Below are 19,666 nucleotides of genomic sequence, written 5' to 3'. Positions count from 1 at the left end.
TTTTGGTACTATCAAAAAGCTCCAAGTTTTCTCCTATGATGTCTTTTATGATGTTTTGAATTACCATGTTAAGGCAAGAATCTGATTTTGACAAAATTTCTCATTAATTCACTTCTTCAGTGATCCCTTTCAGCATCTCCAGAGTGCATGCAATATGTAGGAAGAAAGAATTCTCAGAAGTTCTGGAGTCTGAAAGATTTCAAAGCAATGAGTGCACTTCGAGTCAGTTTGCAGAGGATGCCTGTAGGAGAATCGGGGGGTAGGATGGACGGAGACCTCTGAAGCCAGGTCGTGGAACTTGTGGTTTATTGCAAAGGGCCTGGGTGCAGGGCCCTGCTGGGAGCTGCCAGGCACAGCTCGGAGCAGGCCCGAGAGAAGAGAGGGGGAGAGAGGATGAGAGGGTAAGAGAGTAAGGGAGTAAAAAGGGTAAGAGAGTGAGGTTCCCATTACAATACAATAAATCTTCTTTTGTGCTGAATATTCTAATTCTCACTAACCAATCTAGTACAATATACAAATCCTATAGCATTTGCATACAGCCTATAAGAATCATTACATTACCATACTGTGTTACATTTTAAACCCTAAAAATTATTCTTTGGACCCCTTCTGCCAAGCTAGTAGGGTCTGCTCTGAGCCTTGGACCTGTCTGCAGGTAGAGGGAATTGTTTCATCAAAAGGAGATTACCTTCAGCCAGCCATACCATTGTTTTCCAGTAGTTCAGTAACTAAGGTATCTCAAAGCTTGCTTTCATTTCAGTCTTGCTTATAGTTTCTATATTCTCAAAATCTTTTGCCAGACAATCATATTTATAAGGCTTTCCTGTTCCATCTTCCTCAACAGACGCCATGTTTGGCAGGCATGTTGGCCTGCTGGAGGGGGCAGGAAAACTCTGCAGAATGATCTGGACAGGCTGCATTGATGAGACAAGGCCAGTTGTATGAGGTTCAGCAAGGCCAAGGGTTGTGTACTACCCCTGGGTCACCACAACCCCATGGAACGCTGCAGGCTTGGGGCAGAGTGGCTGGGAAGAGCCCTGGAGGTGCTGATCAGCCATGGCTGAACATAAGCCCAGGTGTGCCCAGGTAATCAGGAGGCCAATGGCACCTGGCCTGTACCAGTAATGATATGGCACAGGCCCAGGGCAGTGACTGTCCCCCTGTGCTGGGCACTGGTGAGGCACTTCCAATCCTCCTCCCTGTCTCTCTGCAAGACAGCAAGAGGAGCTGGAGCATGCCCAGAGATGGGGATGGAGTTGGGGAAGGGTCTGGAGCACCAGGAGAGAATGAAAGAGTTGTCAGAGCTCAGGCTGGAGAAGAAAAGGCTCAGGGGGACCTTTTCACTTTCTACAACTCCACAAGAGGGTGGAGCCACATGGGGGGGGGGGTGGGGTGGGGTGGTTCTGTTCCCAGGTAACAAGTGACAGGATGAGAGGAAGCAGCCTCAAATTGTGTCAGAGAAGTTTTAGGTTGGATATTAGGAAACATTTCTTCCCTGAAAATGTTGTCCAGCTCTGGTACAGTGGTGGAGTCAACATCCCTGGAGGGATTTAAAAGCCATGTGGATGTGGCACTTGAAACATGGGTTAGTGGTAGCCTTGGCAGTGCTGGGCAAGTGGTTGGATTTGGGATGTTCTTAAAGATCTAAGAACCTTAATGATTCTGTGATTCTATGGGCATGTAACTCCCAAATTAAAGCTACTTAGCAGCATGTTCCTCTCTCCAGTGATGAACAAGTTTGCTTGCAGAATAAATCACCTAAATTCCTTGGCAGTGTTCTGGTGGAACTGAAACCTAACACTTCATCACATGCTCAACAACAGAGTGAGAATGTTAAGATGAAACTATTTGTGATATGTTCTGAGACTGTGTTTCTCAATCCCTGTATTTAATGCTTCTGTTAGTCTGCTCCCAGATTTTTAATAAAGAATGACTTCCAGCTTAGGGCAAAATAAGGATTGTTGTGGCTGGAGTGAGACATACATTGTGACATTCCCTGTGTTGGTGTTGCTGCTCATGTTATAGTATTTTTGGGTATAAACAGCTTGGAAAGATATATACTCCTCTAAGAGGAAAAATAGGGTTTTTTAAGTTTAATCACCTTTCTGGTTTGCTTTATATATCTGGACAAGTGAAATGCACATTCAGATGAATTATTTATGTTGAATTTTTGAGCTATTACTCCTCCTCTGTCTCTTAAAGATTTTCAAGAGCTCTTACTTCCCTGCTAGGTAACTTGGAACTGGAAAGTATTGAAAGAAATAGTTTTACTTACATTATTTCTCTGTAACAATAGTACAGAGAAATGAAATAGTACACACAATCTGATGGATGCTACACCTTCTTCCCAACAAAATGTGTTACGGAAGGACTAGTAGGAGCAGTAGGAAGTTGCCCCCTCAATGCCATACTTCAGGTTGGGGAAAAAATGAAGGGGTAGAAGATGGCATCAAATGCCTAAAAAGGTTTTACATTTAAAAGGTAGCAAGAACATTGTCGTTTGCAAGCATAGTTGCTGGAGTTGTCTGATCTCCAAGAAGGGCTTTTTTTTGTTGTTTTTGGTCATATGTTTAAATACTGAACTTGTTGGTATTCAGTGTTATAAAAGCCAAAAAATATATAAAATTTAAAGATAAACAAACAGGACCCAGGCAGTAATGGAAGAAACCTGATCTAGTCTGGTGCATTTTTTGCAGGAATATTTGGCATTAGTTGATCTGAGATAACAGTAAACAACTGTAAAGGTTTCCTTGGTATTTTGTAATTTAGAGAAAGACTAATTTTTTTCCTTCCACTGTGTATGACAAATACAGACAGCAAAGGCCAAAGGATTCAAACAGCTACCATGCAAGTCTTGGACATGTACATTGAGGCATCTGACATCTTTGCAGTTGTTTTATGACTTTGATGTACCTCAGGTACCAAAAGATGTATGAAATGGTGTAAGGGGGAGTGAAATTAAGGATATTACCATGGGTTACTTGTCCTGTCTAAATTCCTTTTGTTGTCATTAAAGTAGAAAACATCTGTCTATTGTAATACTGGGCCCTCACAGAAACAGGATCAAAATACAGGGAAATAATAATATAACTAAAAGGGATAGGTTTGTTCCTGAAGTAATTTCCTGGAAACTGTTTTTCTGAGCTGGAGTTACATCTCAAATGTGTCTTTTTATGCAGCTCACCTTGATCATTATTGAAAACCTCAAGCATGCCAGAAAATTGCAGTTATTAGTCAGTTTTTGTCTTGATGTTTGATTTTTCTAGATGCTGATACTTTGAAGACCAGTTTGAATTCATTGCTGTAGCCCTTGTGGGAAGGGCAAATGTATAAATAAAAAAAACAGGTCACCCTCCACTGGGATGGTGTAGACTTGTTGCAACTGAAGAGTGCATAAAGCATGAATCAGAGGTGCCCTTCTTGGGTCTTCAGACTGGTTCTGGGTTCCTTAAGGATGCAAAGCATTGAGTAAGTTTATCTTAGTTGATGTGCAAGGTCTGCAGCACCTTTGCATGTGGAGAATGTTGATGTATCTTCACAGTTTGTTGACTGAACCTTGAACTCAAACCCCAGCAGACTGGATTAGTCCAGTTTGGGATGCTTTTCATTAGTTTAGGAAACGAAATTTCAGAGAAGATTAAGTAAATCAGACTGGACATATTTTGAATCTGCACATACTCAAGCAATTATTTTGGTGTATTGGTGCTGTATTTTAGATCTACTCATTTGCACTGCTCAGAAAAACTGGTATGTTGTGTGTGGTTCACACTGTGTTAAATCATGGAAAGTGAGTTACTGACAGTGGAAGTCCTGATGTAAAAAATTTATTTTCAGGATAAAATATGAATAAAGCAAACATATGGGGTTCCTTGCCAGTTCTGCTCCAAAAATGCTTCCAAATTATATTTCTCAATGTATTATCTTTAACTTCTTTGAAGTGTGGCAAGCTGGATTTGCAAGTAGGTAGAGATAAGTGTTGCTGAACTGGCCTATGGATAATTTTGGAGCATTTGCAATCCACTTGTTAAATGAGCATAATCTGTAAGTGATCCTCCTTATTGTGACCTTACTCCAGTTTGGAAGAATGGGAAAATAAGGATTTCAGCTGCAGTAGACTTAGTACAACCCCACTGAAGTTGTTATTGCTTTGTGCCTGGTAACAGATAAGTCACTTGCAAACAAAGCAGTCTGAAAAATCGGAACACAAGCATGTGAAGAATAACTTTTCACTGACGTTAAGATTTTCCAACTCAATTGACACGTCTTTAATCATATTTGGTACTTCGGCTGAGGTAATGAAATGGCAGCTTTGGGAAGAAATCTTGGCAAACTTAGATGGAGGGACCTGGTTGCTTGAGAAATCTAATAGCTATCAAAGAAAAGTTGATTCTTTGGGGCAGATTGAGTGTGTGTTAAGGGTTCAACTGTATTGCTCAAAGAATGCTTTTTGCCATGAACTTATCTTGAACTGTATTTTTACATTCTACAATTCTTGAGGATATTTAGCTAGATTCCTGGCTTATTTGATTCTTGATTAGCAAAACAATACTTCTGCCTTCATTGAGTCAGCAGATATTGCTGTGTATAGATAAAGAATTAGATCTAGGTGTTGTTTAATGAATTTAGATAATGTTAACACTGTTTCTGGGAACTAGAAGTTTTAACATGCTCCTGGCCAGTCTGAGAAAGCAGGTTTTGTTTACAGCACTATATGAGACCACTGACCCCAGACATCTTAGACCAGCTGAGAAATGTTTCTGTGAAGACATACTAGTCTTAATTTACTCCCATTGGAACACTATACTCCTGTTGAGATTTTTTTTTTTTCCAAAACATTAGTTCATTTTTTAAAATAACCAGGGACTTGACCTGTATAGAGTGTCTTCTAGTTAAAAATGATTCTTCAGTGGTAGTGAGATTTAAAGTTCTGATTGCAAGGTTGTCTGCTCTGTCCTTACAGGTAGTCCATGTGTTGTGAAATTCATCATGGCTTGCATGGTGCAAGCCTTGAATCCAAGCTGAAATATGTCACAGAAATGCCCAATTTACAAAAAGCCATCAGTGCCACTGGCTCCATAGATTCTTTGCTGTGATTTTGAGGTGTTTGAAATCATTTGCTGAAGCAATAGAATGATACCCTCTGGTACAAAGTGGTGACTGTCTTGTCAGGAGCTGCCTAACTTTCATAATTTGGGTCTTGGCTTTTATTTTCTTTCCACAGTCTGTACATACTGAAGCTATTGTGCATTCCCCAAGAGCAAGGTCAGAATGGTTACACTTAGCACAGAAAGATGCTTCTGCTTTTGATTATCATCATCTGAACAGTTCAGAAATGCATTTTGAAAATACATTTCATAAACTAAAGTTTTATTTCCTCAGTAAACTAATTCTTTACTTATTATATAAAGCTTTAATGGGAATATGCTTTTTTCCTCATGGCAGTCTGTATTTTTGTCATCAAATTTGTTTTACAAGTGTAGCTTTTTTTTGTTAAGTAGGAACTCAAAACCATATAGTAATCCAGTCTGAATTTGCTTGTGATTTGTAACACATATTTATGTCTTAATCTGTAATTACAAGCAAAATGCATGCTTGTAATCCTTTCTTCTGTCTTTTCATTTAATTTTGGATCTTCTGCAGGAGATCTGTGCAGTCTCTGCTCTGAAGCTGATAGAGTTGTGGTGCAGCTTATCTGAGAAGGAAACCGGTTTTAAAGGTGTGCAGCCAAAGCTTCTTGTGCCTTGATCTTCAGGTGGAGTGCTAAGATGTTAGGAATGCTGGATATTTTGGTGCTTGTGACTCTTGAGCAGTTTATTTGTCCTAGTATTTGATTTGAAGTGTCCTGAGAAATTGTGATTTCAAGTGAGCTGTCTGGACAGTGGTGGTCCTTCAGACTTAAAAGGCTTTCTGGGTTTAATTTCTTCTGGTTCAGAAAAGCCCCAGGGCTTTTAAATCACACAAGCTTCCTCCTCTGAATAGGACATTCCATTACAGTGAGCAAACAAGGTGTGGTTAGGTTGGAGGGAAAACACTAGTTCTTTCCTCCCCTGCCTGCCCCCCTTGCAGACCCTAAAAGGGGGTGAAGCTGACATAACTCAAACTTCAGTAAATATTTAAACCTTTTCTTCTACATTCCTCATACTTCAGACATATCAAACAAGAGCTTGTGGCTTTTTCAAGCCATTATCTTACCTGGATTGTGCTATTTAGTCCTATCCTCATATAGACTGTCCTATCCATGGTCTAAAGCTTAAAACTCATTTTTTTCTTAACTGACCCATTTTTTGTAGCATTGTGTGAGGCCCAATTGTTCCACCAGATTTGGTAGATGATTCTGCTATGACACGAGTGACTTACAGTCATATAAATGACATCAGTTCTTTATCTGTGTGGTAATGAATAACTGGGTTTCAGCTGCATTCTGCCAAGTCTGTGCTGCAGCCCCCCCTCTGCAGTCATTCTGCTTACTGTCCTTGAAAATGAGAAGTGAAAGAAAAAGCCAGGTTGAGTTCATTCTCTGATAAATTTGACACAGTTGGGCAGGAAGTATCAAAGATAGTGTAAATACAGTCATGTGAAAGTGCAGTGGTGTCAGCTTCATTTAATCTTTGGATTAAGATTCCAGTCTGCACTTAACTACTGGGTAATGTCTTGATGTCAGAATGGACAGCAGTGATGACTGGTGTTCTCGTGATTTGGAATGGTGACCAGCACTGTTTATCTTCTAAGCCAATGGCATGGACAGTGAGATGGAGTTTGCCAATGACACCAAGCTGCGTGGTGCTAGAGGGAAGGGATGGCAGAAGGGCCTGGACAGGTTGAAGAGTTGGGCCTTGTGCCAGCCTTGTGAAGTCCAACTAAGCCAAGTGCACGGTGCTGCACTGGGATTGCAGCAATCCCAAGCACAAGTTCAGGCTGGGTAGAGAATGGATTGAGAGCAGCTCTGAGGAGAGGGACAGCTTGGGAAGGTGGCTGGATGGGAAGCTGGACATACCCTGGCCATGTGTGCTGGCACCCAGAAGTGCCCGTGTGCTGGGCTGATCCCATGGAATGGGCAGCAGAGAAGGGGGAAATTCTGCCCCTCTGTCCTGCTCTGGCAGACCCCACCTGCAGAGCTGCCTCCAGCTCTGAGGTCTAACATCAGAAGGACATGGAGCTGCTGGAATGAATCCAGAGGAGGCTGCAGAGGAGCTCCAAGGGCTGGAGCCCCTCTGCTCTGGAGGCAGCCTCAAAAACAGAAGGCTCCAAGGAGACCTGAGAGCTCTTTCCAGTGCATAAAGGGGCTCTAAGAGAGCTACACAGAGGCATTTTAGGCAAGGGCCTGGAGATATGGGACAAGGGAGGATGGCTTCCCACTGCCAGATGGCAGAGTTAGATGGAATATTGGGCAGAAATTCTTCCCTGTGAGGGTGGGGAGGCCCTGGCAGAGATTGCCCAGAGAAGCAGTGGCTGCCCCATCCCAGGAAATGTGCAGGGGCAGGTAACCTGGTCTAGTGGGAGGTGTCCCTGCCCATGGTAGGAGGTTGGAACAAGATGGGTTTTCAGGTCTCTTCCAACACAAACCATTTTGTGATAATTAAGTGTTCTTAAAACATAAGTGTCCTAATTTGGCTTATAAAGCTGCAAATATTACTGGTCCTTAAAGGTCTGAATTACTTGGAAAGTTAAGGCTATGTAACATAATTCCAAACTAGATTTGGAATTTTACTTGGATTTGCCAAATGAGATGTAATATGATATTTAAATTGTGCCAGACTTCAGCCTGTGCAAGACAGTTGGATGTGATGTGTAAAAACCATTATTTTACTGACTTCTTCCCTTAAGAGCTTTCTGAAGTACAGATTAAACTTTGAGACTTTAATATAATTTGGGATATGGCAGAGGTCTGAACCGAAGAGAGAATAAAAGATCTAAAACATATGGTGTGTTTCCAAAGTAGAAGCAGGTGAGAGCAGTTAAAAATGAAGCAAATTCATAAGCTTTAAAAATAGTTTGTGTTAAAGGCAGGTGGTTATAGACAATAAAAGTGGGCCATCAGTATATTGGTACATATGTGATATTTCTGGATGCAGAATTCATAAATCACAGAACACAACAGTAAATTTATTTGGACTTGAATTCATAAGAGATGCTTGAGGTCTGAAATAAATGTATGGAATAAGGATTCTTTCAACTTTTCCTAACATTTACCATCTGCCTGAGCCAGGAATCCTGTAGTGATTTACTTGAGTGTTCATCAAGCACCAAAGTGACTATTTAAAACAGCTAAAGATGAGCTAAAGATATGAAATTAAATGAGATCTTGATGGCTGATGAGAACTTGTTGAGGGTCAGCTGGAAAAAGTAGGACAGTGAAGAGTTTTTAGTGACTAGAGTAGAACACTTAGCACAATTTATTTGAGTTGTAAGACTGGTCTAATGCTTAAAACAACCCAAGTAGTCTGATCATTGTTGCAGCTTGGAAACAGGCCTCTGATTTTCCAGAGTAATATCTGTGGGTAGCTTTAAAAGATCTCTTTTTCTGTGGTCAGTTTTCTGTTTTTTAAATACATCAGTATTAGTGAGCAGTTTTGGTTAAGACACTCTATTAGCAAATTGTTGCCTATGCTCTTACCAAAGCCAGGGGTTTTAAAAGTCAGTGAGAGAAGGGTTACAAGCCTTTCTTTTGTTAAGAAGTCAATAAGGAAAAAAACCTCACCAGAATAGATTATGGATATGAACTGCAGGCATCACGCCTCAAACTCTAAACATGAAAATGAAAAATCCTTGCACGAGGCTTTGTCTGTGCCTGAAATTTCTTGGTTTTACTTTCAGCAGCACATGAGCACAGTCTTTGTTACATCTTGAATCGTGGAAAAGACTTAAATTAACAGTGGAAAGTGACTTAAACAGCCTTCCTACCCCTAGGAAGGATGATGTTTTAAAGGAAACTGTTATGATAGCTGAGTGTACAGGGTGGGTTGAACTTGCCTTAGAGGTGATACATTAGGCTTCTTTGTGCCTGTAGCTTTATGATTACAGGATAATCTCCTTGTGTCTGGATGAACAGCAACATGGAGCAGTGGCTTGGGGCCTCATGGGGTGGGCTGCAGCGTCTGGATCAAATTCCTGCAGGGATCCCGTAGAATTACAGAGCTGACTTCTAGCAGAAATGCCTTTAGGCCCCTAGACAAGCACAACTGGCAAAAGTGTTCATCTGAAATCATGCCTGCTGCTCCTGTACTGCCACCAGACCACGAATGTGTTTAGACATACTCAGGAATCCTCCTTGAACTGAAAATTGTAATTTGTTTCGGTTTGACACTGAGATTTCTGTTCAGCTGTTTGCATGTGCATGAGTCAAATGGAGTGGAAATGCTGACAACCAGCCACCACTGGTTTTTCATATTGACTGGAAACACATATACTGGGCTTATCTTTTTTAATAGAAAGACTTTTAAACCAGAGTGGATAATTTAGTATCCTGTCTAGTCTTTGTAACCTTGATGTGATTTACTGTGATGAGATTATTATTATAGTTTGCTTTTAAGTTTCTTAGACTTACATGTGTTTCTTTTGTCTACAGAGCGTTCTACTTGATTAAATGCCATGGTAGAATAAAGTCTAATTAGACTAAGCAAAGTTACAGCTCCCCAAGAGTCCTGTTGATGGTGTAGTTGGGTACATTTAAACTTGATACCTATCAATGATATTTTTTAATGCAAATATTCAAACTAACTATTTAAAAACGTAGCATTTGTGGAGTGTTGTGAGGTCCTTGAATTCAAAACTTAATTCCATTGTAGATGGTAATGTGCTGGTTTTGTAGTTTCAGTGTGGATTACAGGTAGACTTTCAGCCCTGTTTTTTGTTTAAAAGTCTGACTTGATGTTGAACCATTAGGGTAACTGTAAACCAAGCACGTAACCTCTGCCTTACTTTTTCTTTTTCACAACTCCATTGAGCCTTGACCTGCTCACACTTGTTTCCTTACTCATTGCACATCAGCAGATCCTCCATAGGTTTAAATATTTGAATACTAGATTATTTTGATAGAAAAACAAGTTTTAAGCTGAAGAGTTCTTTATCCAGTAGCTGATGTCTGCTTAGGAAGTGTGGCAGGAATTAACAGGGAATGGATCGAAATAAAGCAGTAGATAATGACTTGCTGAAATTAAGATTGCAGGTGGAGAGGGGGGGCTTATTCTTGGGGACCCTCCAAGCAGGAGAGATGGGAGAGAAGTCAAGTGGGTGAGAATGAGAGAGGTAAGGTTAGGGCATATGAATTGTCATCTCTGTTTTAAGCTCCACTAAAATCAAGTTATTCAGAGATGATTAAAAGTGTCTTTTACCTGCTTCTATTATTTTGAGTTTATTTTATTTAATTTTTTTTCATCATCTGTAAGAAATGACAATCAAAACCCCTTCTTCTGTGGGACTGGGAATGCTTGAGTCTTGAACAACATGGTGTTGGTTCACCAGGGGAGAAACTGTTCAGTCATGGTGACACCACCATAGAAAAACACAGGTTTTATCCAAAGTGATATGCCATGGAAGGGGACATGAGCTGTGTGCCTAAAAATGTCCTGCAAGTGTTTTGTGGTTAATTGTAGATACGTATTATGATGCAGCTGGGTAACACTGATCATCTGACTTGTATCCCAGTGAGCCCTATAAAACAGAACATGACTCAAAAAACATTAGTAAAAACTTAGTGTTTGTCACAGTCCTATAGGATTAAATAAGCAAAACATGAGACTCCCAAAACAAATGTAAGCTTTTAAGATTAAGAATTTTCTTTATGTTACCTTAAACCTTCAAAGCACATATTGACCATGTGGTTCAAATCAGTCCAGAGTGCAGTTTTGGATCACTCTAATCCAGAGTTCTCCACCTTCTGAATTCACAGTGGGGCTTGTTTAATTTCAGCATCTTTGGCACAATTCTCTGAGATCCTAAAGCCACCTTTATGCATGCCTGCTGGCTGATTATTCCCTTAATCACTCCTAGTTCTTGTTGCTTTTCCCCAGTACAGGCTCCTACCTTTGCTGACATGTCTTGAAGGCAATGGGAATACCAGGTACAGAAACAGCTCCAAATGGGGTGAACCTGTACAAGTTACTAAACATGGTGGATTTTTTCTTGCGTCAGGTTAATCTTCTCTAAACCAGGATCTTTGTTACAAATCACTATTAAAACTACTATTGCTGCATTGCCTGTCTCTTTATATACAGAAACAGATCATCTTCTGTAAACTCAGGGTGTGTTAGCACTGTATTTTAAGAAGTCTACATGCTATTGAAATGTCATATTCCCTAGCTGTATGTAAATGACAACATATTTTTACAAAGGCACATGTTGACCCTCACTGAGCTGAAGCTGTTTTGTTCATAATTCCTGACTGTTCACATGGCAGACGCATGGTTTCCTAGAGTGTGTAAGTACTGCTCTTACCAGGAGGACCAGAGCTCAACTTCTGAGCTCTGTTCTGGACTGAGAACAAATTTCCAACACTTGATAACTTCTCTCAGATAATCTTTTCTGTTGATTGTAGAAAAGGTACCTATAGCTTGTGTTTTCTGATTCTTTCCACTAAACATATCACACTTGTTTAAATTTTTTATCTCAGAATAAGTGTCTGTGTTTTGCTTTAAAGGAGCTTAGTGATTTTTTTCCCCCAAATATATCAGCAAGAATGGAAAGAGGGAAAGTGCACTTTGGAGTAGAATAGGTAGGCAGATGCCATTTTGAATTTTATTATGCATTTTGTGATTATAAAAACACTAAAATAGTGTTTTTCAAAAGTATTTAGTATAACTAAATCCTTACACAGCAGACTCAGGTTTTTGCAGCATGCCAAAGGGAGGGATTGAGCTTACGGTCAATGCTTTTCTGTGGAGTGGACAGGAAGAACTTCACACAGGGAGGCAGCAGTTCAAGTTAGATTCAATTATACTCACTGAAGCACTGTATAAAATGATTGGGTTCCTTGAGTTTATTGTTTGTGATCAGGCTTAATGGGCAAGCAAGATAAAACACAAAGAGAGAGGCATGAAACCTAGTAATATTTTTCTCTTGAGTCATAAATGTGTATATGCAGAGACATCCGCTGGCAGTTCTCAAGACTTTAAGTGACTGTGTTGTGAAAGCTGACCTGAGGATGTACGTGGTTTAAAGCTTTTCAAGATTAATTAGTGGAAGTTAGAGGATAAAAATCTGAATATTGGCAAAGAAGCAAGATCAACATGATAAGCAGAAAAGCCTGATTTTCCCTTTCAAAAGAATCTGTGTGTGGGAGATGTCAGTGAGCACCATAAACCAGTTTTTACCCCCTTTATATACTGCATGGATCAAAGAGCTCTGTGTCTAAAAATAGAATGCATGGTTCCTGTTACCAGTGACTTCATGAAATGCTGCTTTCTAGGGAATCATGGTTTGTGTTGCTAATGGTGCTTTTATTGTAAAAAAATGGGTTAGTTGTAGACTGTTAATTGTAAAGTTATTCTTTAAATCTAACCCTTGCTCTGTTAGGGTAGTGTAATTGGAGATAGTGAAATGAATTCCTCTTGCTTTGGATTTTGCACTTAGAATAATGTGTTGCAGAATTTTTGTAGCATTTGGGAAAGTTTCATTTTCTTGCATGGGAAACTAGTTTGATTTATAGATCTATCAAGCAAGATTAGCTAGATATATAGTATTCACAGAGATTTTAATGTTCCTCAGCTTAAAGAGACTTAGCAAGTTTGAAAGTAGCAGAAAACCTGAAGCTGACAGTTTGATCTGCTGTGATTGTGACTTGTTAACCTTTAGCTTTCATGACACTGTATAATTCTTAAAAGTACAAATGTAATCTACTGTGGGGCTGATGGATGATAAAATTCACTTTGCCTAATCACCTCTCCAGAATGTGTGTTGTTTCTAGTAGATATTGATCTCCTGTATTTGTTATCTTATATTTGAGGGAGACCTTAGTTTCTGCCGTAGGGTGGGGCTTATGTGGATAATTCATTCAGCATCTTGATTAGGAGCTGCAGGACATGGTTCATGAAAAGGCAAAAACTTGATTCATCCTGTAGTTCCCATAAGAACTGCTGAATTGACCCTGATGACATCATGATGACCTCATAACCTCTGGTGCTGAGGAGGAGTCAAAAGACAATCCTTAGAAGCGCAGTGTACAGCTGTTAAAGCTGTTTGAGAACTGCTTCACTTAAGCAGAGGTTCTTTAAGCAGATGTACAGAACTATATTCTTTAATGCAGAAACTGTCAAAGAGTTTCCGTATTTAAGGGACTAATGTTTTAGTTCTCTTGTCTCATGCAGCAGTGCTATGCTACGTTCTTACAAGCTATTTGATATATTTGGGTATATCAAATGTAGTATCAAATTTATATTTAGAATGGTGAGCAATATTTATTACGTAGGAAAAATAAAGATCAGTAATGAAATGTTTGCAAGGGCTATAGTGATCTATGATGCTGTGACTCAAGCCTTTGGTGCATGTGTGAAGTTTGTTGAAAGGAATCACTTCTATTTTGAATGTTGTTCTGCTAAGTGAGCCTGCAAATTTCTTCTCTGTGTAAAGGGCTTTGTGCTCTGTCAATCACAGGATAATGATCAAAAAAGAACAACTTTTAAAAAATACTCTTTCTCTTTGGAAATGAGCTAACCAAGTGTGACTGAGTGAATGCAGAGGGATAACGTGGGATCTGGAATTGTGCTGTGTGCTTCTGAAATTACACTTTGATTGGTGAGAGGGATGTTGCAGCCCTGGGAGAATCATAAAGTGTCCTTTAAAAACCTCAAATACTTTAAAAAATGGAATTCCGTAGCTGAGTTTTGGCATCAGTTGTTAAATGCTGATTGACTGGAGTTGCAGGGGGTTCCTAAATACATCCTATGGAGGGGTTCCTGGGAGAAGTCAGAAAAGGAAGCTTTTTCAATTTTTACCTTCTCGGAAAAGGAATCTGGGGCTTTTTGACGTTTACATAAGCATCTGAATAATTTCACCTTAAATGCTTTCCCTCACCTCCCTTTTTTTTCCCGTCAGATTTCCTTTATATGCAAAAGGAGGGGAGAAGCTTCAATTTGAATATGGAGTTTATCTTCTCAACAAAAATATAGCACAGGTTGGTACACTTGAGATTACTTTTTATTATTATTTATATGTATTCTCTGCTCAGTATGACGTGAATGTGCATGTGCTGTCCTGTGATGCTGCTCTCTGTGGTAAAAACCTGTGAACTAAGAAAAATATCCTTGAACACATAATTTTCTCCTATCTTCAGCTTTGTGCTTGCGATTTTCTTCTGTGGTACTTAGAGAATGACTTGCCAGATAATAATGAGTCTTTTCCTTTTCAAATAGTACCTTCTATGAGTCTATAGACTTCACACTGTTTTGAAAACTGTAAATAGTCTCGTTTTTTTATTCTGTTGTACTTGAAGATCTATTCATGTAGTTCTTGCTCGTGTGTCTTTAATCTTGCTGTATTATTACTTCAATTAGTATTCTACCCTTATAAGAAAACACAATACATGTAAAATATGAAGTATTGCAAATGTGACTTTTATTTAAAAAGTTCTCTAATCAACCTTACTTCCTTGTTTTTAATGTATTAAAAAAAACCCAACACCTATTACTCTGAAAAATGGAAGAGACTTTGCATACTTGTATTTGAGGTGGCAGTAATACCTGCAGCTAACACATTTGGTATGGAATTCAGAGAATGTTCAGAAAGCTGGTCTTAAAGAGGCCTGGCTGTTTCAATTGGTATGTAGTCCTAGGACAGGGTCAGCTGCTTTTATGCTGTCCCTGGTGATGTTCTGGTGAAGAAAAACTTGTGATACAAGTACTGCTTAGTTCCAGTGCTTGACTGTCTTGGCCACTAAAGACAGCTAATTTCTGACATTGGGTCCAAACCTGTCTTGCCTTTGTTTATATATTGTAATTATCTGATCCATTTAGGTCTCTTCCATTTTGCAAACTTTTATGCATTGAAAAACCACTTTTCAACTCTTCTCTTGTCTCAGATTCTCCACCTGAATACACATTTTTCTTGAAATGCAATGCCCAAAGCTGGATACAGTGAGCAACTGTTGCTTTCAAAACATTGAGTAGGATGGGAGAAATGCTTCCCAAATCTTGTTCTTTTATTTCCAGTTCATTGGGTTCTAATAGGTTTGTACTCTTAAAAGCCTAGCAGAGTAAAACTTATGATTCTGTGCAACCAACAGCCAAAGGTATCTCCTGCACAGCAACACAACAGTCCATTCTGAATTTGTGCAGGTTGTTACGTTTGTTGCAGTTCTGGAGACAGGCACAGGACTGAACACACCGAGTTCAAGTGACAACAGCCAACGTTTATTGATGGACAGCCCCTTTTATGAGGGTTTCAAATTTCCCATGCTTGAACGCCTGAGTGGTCGAGGTCTCAGCACCACCCAGCTCACTGGCCAGCTGATGTCTGCATTCAGGATTGAATGGGATTGGCTGGGCTCCCCTGTTGGAGATTGAATCCAACATTGTCTTCCTGGGGACTTGTTTACTTCTACTCCTTAACGAACTAGGCTGGTCGAGTTGGGGTTCTGTTATGGCCAAATTTATCTGTGCAGCTTCCGACCAGCTGCAGCTGTCACAGCAGGTGATTTGTTTAATTCACATTTTATATTCTGTACCTTGAATGTATTCTTAAAGAAGAACTTTCTTGTTCTTAATCATGTTTCTGCTTTGGTGGCAAAAAAAAAAAAAAAAAAAGCTGAGAACTCAGTCTCAGCTTTATGCTGGCTGTACCTGAGCCTATGCCCTATCCAGATTACCTAATAAAAATATTGGATAGGACTGGGGTTCTGTTATTCCAGGTGGAGTCCCATTTTGCCAGCACTTCAGTTGTAGTCATGAACCATCCTTTATTACACCGAAGAGTACTTGCTCTGTATTCTCTTGTACTTCATCAATATACCATTTCTCCAGCATGCTTGTGAGCATATTATAGCAGAAAATGCCAAGAGGTTTAAATTCCAAGAGAAATATGACATTTCTGTTTCTAACCTGTTTGAAATTACATTAGTCCTACAGGTTTATTCTTGAAAAATCTGACCTTTTTATGCTTAGTTTCTACTAGTCTTGTTTGTTTTTCCACTTTTCTCTTCCATCATTTTTTTTGCCATTCCTTATCCCAAACTGAAGTAAAGCTTCTGAGTCTTTCTGTGTTGTTTGTTTTTTAAGCTTGGATTGCATTTACCATTTTCCAGACTTGCCCATGCTTAGTGTATTTTGGACAATAACCTCTGAAATTACTTAAAGGCTAAAATATCTTAAGACAAAGTTAATCGAGTCCTACTAATCTTGGAAATTGGCTTCGCCAGGCTGTTAATGTATCTTAGACTACGCCTCCTTGTTGGTGGTATTGGTAATGGCAGCCAGCTGTTCACACTTGACCTCCAGAGGGAAGATTAGTGAGAAAAAGGGATTAGTGTTTCCCTCAAATGCTTTGCTCTTCATTACTATCAAAACAATACTTTCCTTAATCTCTGCTTACTAGTTCATTCTGTAACTTGTGAGTGTGATGCTGCTTGCTTTGCCTTTCAGCCCTTCTTTGTCTTTACCTTATTCTGGAGTTTGCCATTCAGTTATGTGATGCAAGCAAGAAGCTCTGTCATTTTTTTCATTGAAATGATGAATTCTTCATTGAGGCCAGGGTGGTTGTCTTTCCTGTTTGTGTAGTGGGTTACTTGACACTTGTGCCTGTAGTATTTTTTTATAGAAACTTTCACCACTTCACTTGTTTTCCTCTTTATCTCCTTGACTTATCACCTTTAAGATGTTACCACTCTTATACCTACTGAAACCTCTCATTCTGATTTTCTTGTCCTGTTTCTGAAGGACTCTGGGTGGTTGAACACACGGTCACTCACCCATGTGAGTGCCTTCCAATTCCTTGCAGTTGGTTTCTGAAATCACTGGCATAAGTTTAAACTTATAAAAGTAAATGAAGGCTTTAAGTATGTAATGGTATAAAAAGAGTTTCCAGCTCTACTTGGGGTCATTGGTGCTGGTGCAAGCCAGTCAGTGGCCAAACTTCAAAGTGGTTCGTAGAACACTAGTGGTTCACATGTTAATGCTTGAGATTGTATGCTGTTGGATATAAAAACATAATAAAAGTAAATTGGAATTTCTGGGGGTCCTCCTACTACTTATTTAATCATGAAAGTGTTATAATGTCCACATAAACTGTTGTAGTCACCTTTGTTTTCATGTCCTTGATCAAATATTGCTGCTTTATATAGTTCTGCCAAGGGGAAATTCCACTCTGAAAGCAGAGGAGGTAGGTAATGTGCAGAAATGCATCATAAAACCTCTGCTCTGGTGCTGGCTTGACCTAAAAACCCAAGATTGTCTGAGTTCTTGTATGTTTCTTGGGATGCTGAAACTGTTGAATTTACATAGCTTTTAGCAGACCTTATGGCTGCTTTCAGAAAAGTGTCCAGATATGCTTAGTTCTTGTGAACATGTGAAAAATTAAGTTTGGACAGAGAATGAGCAGCTGCCTCTCTCTTGTCTCCAGACTATCACCCAAAGGTGTTTACCTTAATTCAGAGAACCAGTCCTCTTTGTCAGGAATAAATGTAAATCTGTTGCTTAATTCCCTCTGTGTTCTGGGAAGACTGGAGGTGCCTGGGAAGAATAGTGGTGACTTCGCTGGAGCATGAAAACAGGAGCCTGGGTCTCTATCACCTCACTTGAATCATTCATGCAAGTTTTGAACACTGTGACAAAGAGCCCAGAAAAATTCAATCAACTTAAGAGATATTTTGAAGTTATTTGTATAAGCTTCCCTGATTTCACAGATTTTTTTTTTTCCTTTTACAATTACCTAGAATTCTGGCAGCAAGAAGAAATGTGAGTGTGGCAGAAGTGAGATGGGATTGATATTAAATAAAATTACTGACATAAAAACTCTTCCAGAGATAAAGGGGTACTGTTTTGTAAAACAGCAGGATAATAACACTGGAAACCACATCTTGTACTCAGGAGAATTCAGCTGGAATTAGAAGCAGCCTAGTGCTGGCTTGGTAGAGTTTTTTTTGGAGAAACTTGCTTTGCTGTTACATTCCAAAGTTGAAACAATGTGTGTTAATTCTGAGAGTTCATAATAACTTCCATCTGTATGTGAGCACGAATTGTTTCAATACCCATATTTTCTGTTTGTAAAATTGCATCCCTCACAAAGTTCACAGAGGAGCTTTTTGAGTTGGATAACATTATCTAAGGCTGTAAATTTCCATTTAAGATTTCAGCTGTTTGACTCTCACTAGAATAGAAATGCAGGGTTTTTTTCAAAGATAAATTAGTCATGTCTAATAATACCTACAAAAAAGATTCACTATAATTGTCAAAGGTGAAGTGCAATAAGGTTGCTAAAAATGGGAGTGAATTGCACAGCTCTCCAAAGCATTAGACACTGGGAGAGCATTCAGCAAGTACTAGCCCCACAAACCCTGTAGCTCCTAAGTTAGGGATGTATGTGGAGTATCTGAGGAAGCTGAGGCTTTAGTAGGAGAAAGACGTGAACTCTCATCCTGGTATTCACAGTGGAGTAATTGAGATTACACCATGAAAACCTCTTGTTATGGTGGATGAATATTAGGAAATCCTTGGAGTTTGGTGAAGTTTTTTGTGGGTGATAAGTGAACAGAGAACAGGGTCAAAATGGCAGCTCTCAGAGTTGTCTTTGTTCTGAACAATGTGAATGGCACCCACTTCTGCTGGGGCAGAGACATGGACCTTGTGAATCTGAGCTCTCACAAGTGCTTGAGCAGTGGTCTTGCTGCTCTAGGTTTTTTCATCTCAATAATTTAATTAATTTTTTAAGCTTTGAAGTAGGGGTTATTGAGAGTGCAGTGGCTTTGAGTTTTGAGTCTCAGGTCTGTAAAAAGAAAGCATCTTTATTGCTGCTTTACTGGCCTCTTTGCTGTCTCTTTCCTTCATTCCCAGAGCCTTAATTGCTTCGGCCTGACTTCAGTGTAGGTTCTTCATTACATATGATGAGTTGATCTTAATTTACTGACCATCCTCCCTGAGGTGAGTGAGTCCCTAGTGAGCACACACATTGTTACTGTGGGAAAATAACTTGCTCAAAATTGTATACCCAGAAAGTTGAGGGTGGTGAGGCCCTGGCACAGGTTGCTCAGAGAAGCTGTGGCTGCCCGATCCCTGGAGGTGGCCACGGCCAGGTTGGATGGGCCTTGGAGCAGCCTGGTCTAGTAGAAGGTGTCGCTCCCATGGCAGGGGCTTGGAATTAGATGAGCTTGAAGGTCCCTTCCAACCCAAACAATTCTGTGATTCTATATTAAATTATTTCTGTCCTGTATTGGTCATTATGTGTAATGCATGCATTTATGATGTGTAACCATTGAGGAGAGCATGTCATTCTTGTTCATCAAAGTTCCAATTTCTTTAGGTATTCCAGAGGTTGTCTCTTGCATAATACTTGACAAGCATTATTTCTTGTCCAGTTCTCAGATTGCTTGTAGAGGACATAATTTCAATGGAGCTGTAAAGCTGGTTTCTTTAGGTACCAGTGAGAAGGGAGTTTACTGCAGCTATTTTCTTGCACGGGGCAGTGAAGTTATTTTCAGTCTAAGTCTCACATGATTTGCTATTTCAGTCAGCCACTGAAGGACATC

General features: G+C 39.7%; 1 protein-coding gene across 2 annotated transcripts in view; it reads left to right on the top strand.

Moving 5' to 3' along the window:
* The window catches only part of UVRAG (UV radiation resistance associated), an 88,305-nt gene that overhangs the window by 42,988 nt on the left and 25,651 nt on the right, over nucleotides 1–19,666 (top strand). The window contains exons 13-14 of one of the 2 annotated variants that reach the window (XM_054654459.2): nucleotides 14,029–14,107; nucleotides 15,267–17,155. In XM_054654459.2, the coding sequence (XP_054510434.2) occupies nucleotides 14,029–14,107; nucleotides 15,267–15,494 (307 nt within the window). In that variant the 3' untranslated portion in view covers nucleotides 15,495–17,155. Of the gene's footprint in view, nucleotides 1–14,028; nucleotides 14,108–15,266; nucleotides 17,156–19,666 lie in introns of those variants that run through there. The other variant, XM_054654458.2, reaches the window with a different exon arrangement.

Source organism: Agelaius phoeniceus, chromosome 2 (assembly GCF_051311805.1).
Source record: "Agelaius phoeniceus isolate bAgePho1 chromosome 2, bAgePho1.hap1, whole genome shotgun sequence".
In the NCBI taxonomy this organism is placed as follows: Eukaryota; Metazoa; Chordata; class Aves; order Passeriformes; family Icteridae; genus Agelaius; species Agelaius phoeniceus.
Note: the sequence above shows the minus strand (reverse complement) of the source record. Positions and strands in the feature narration are given on the sequence as shown.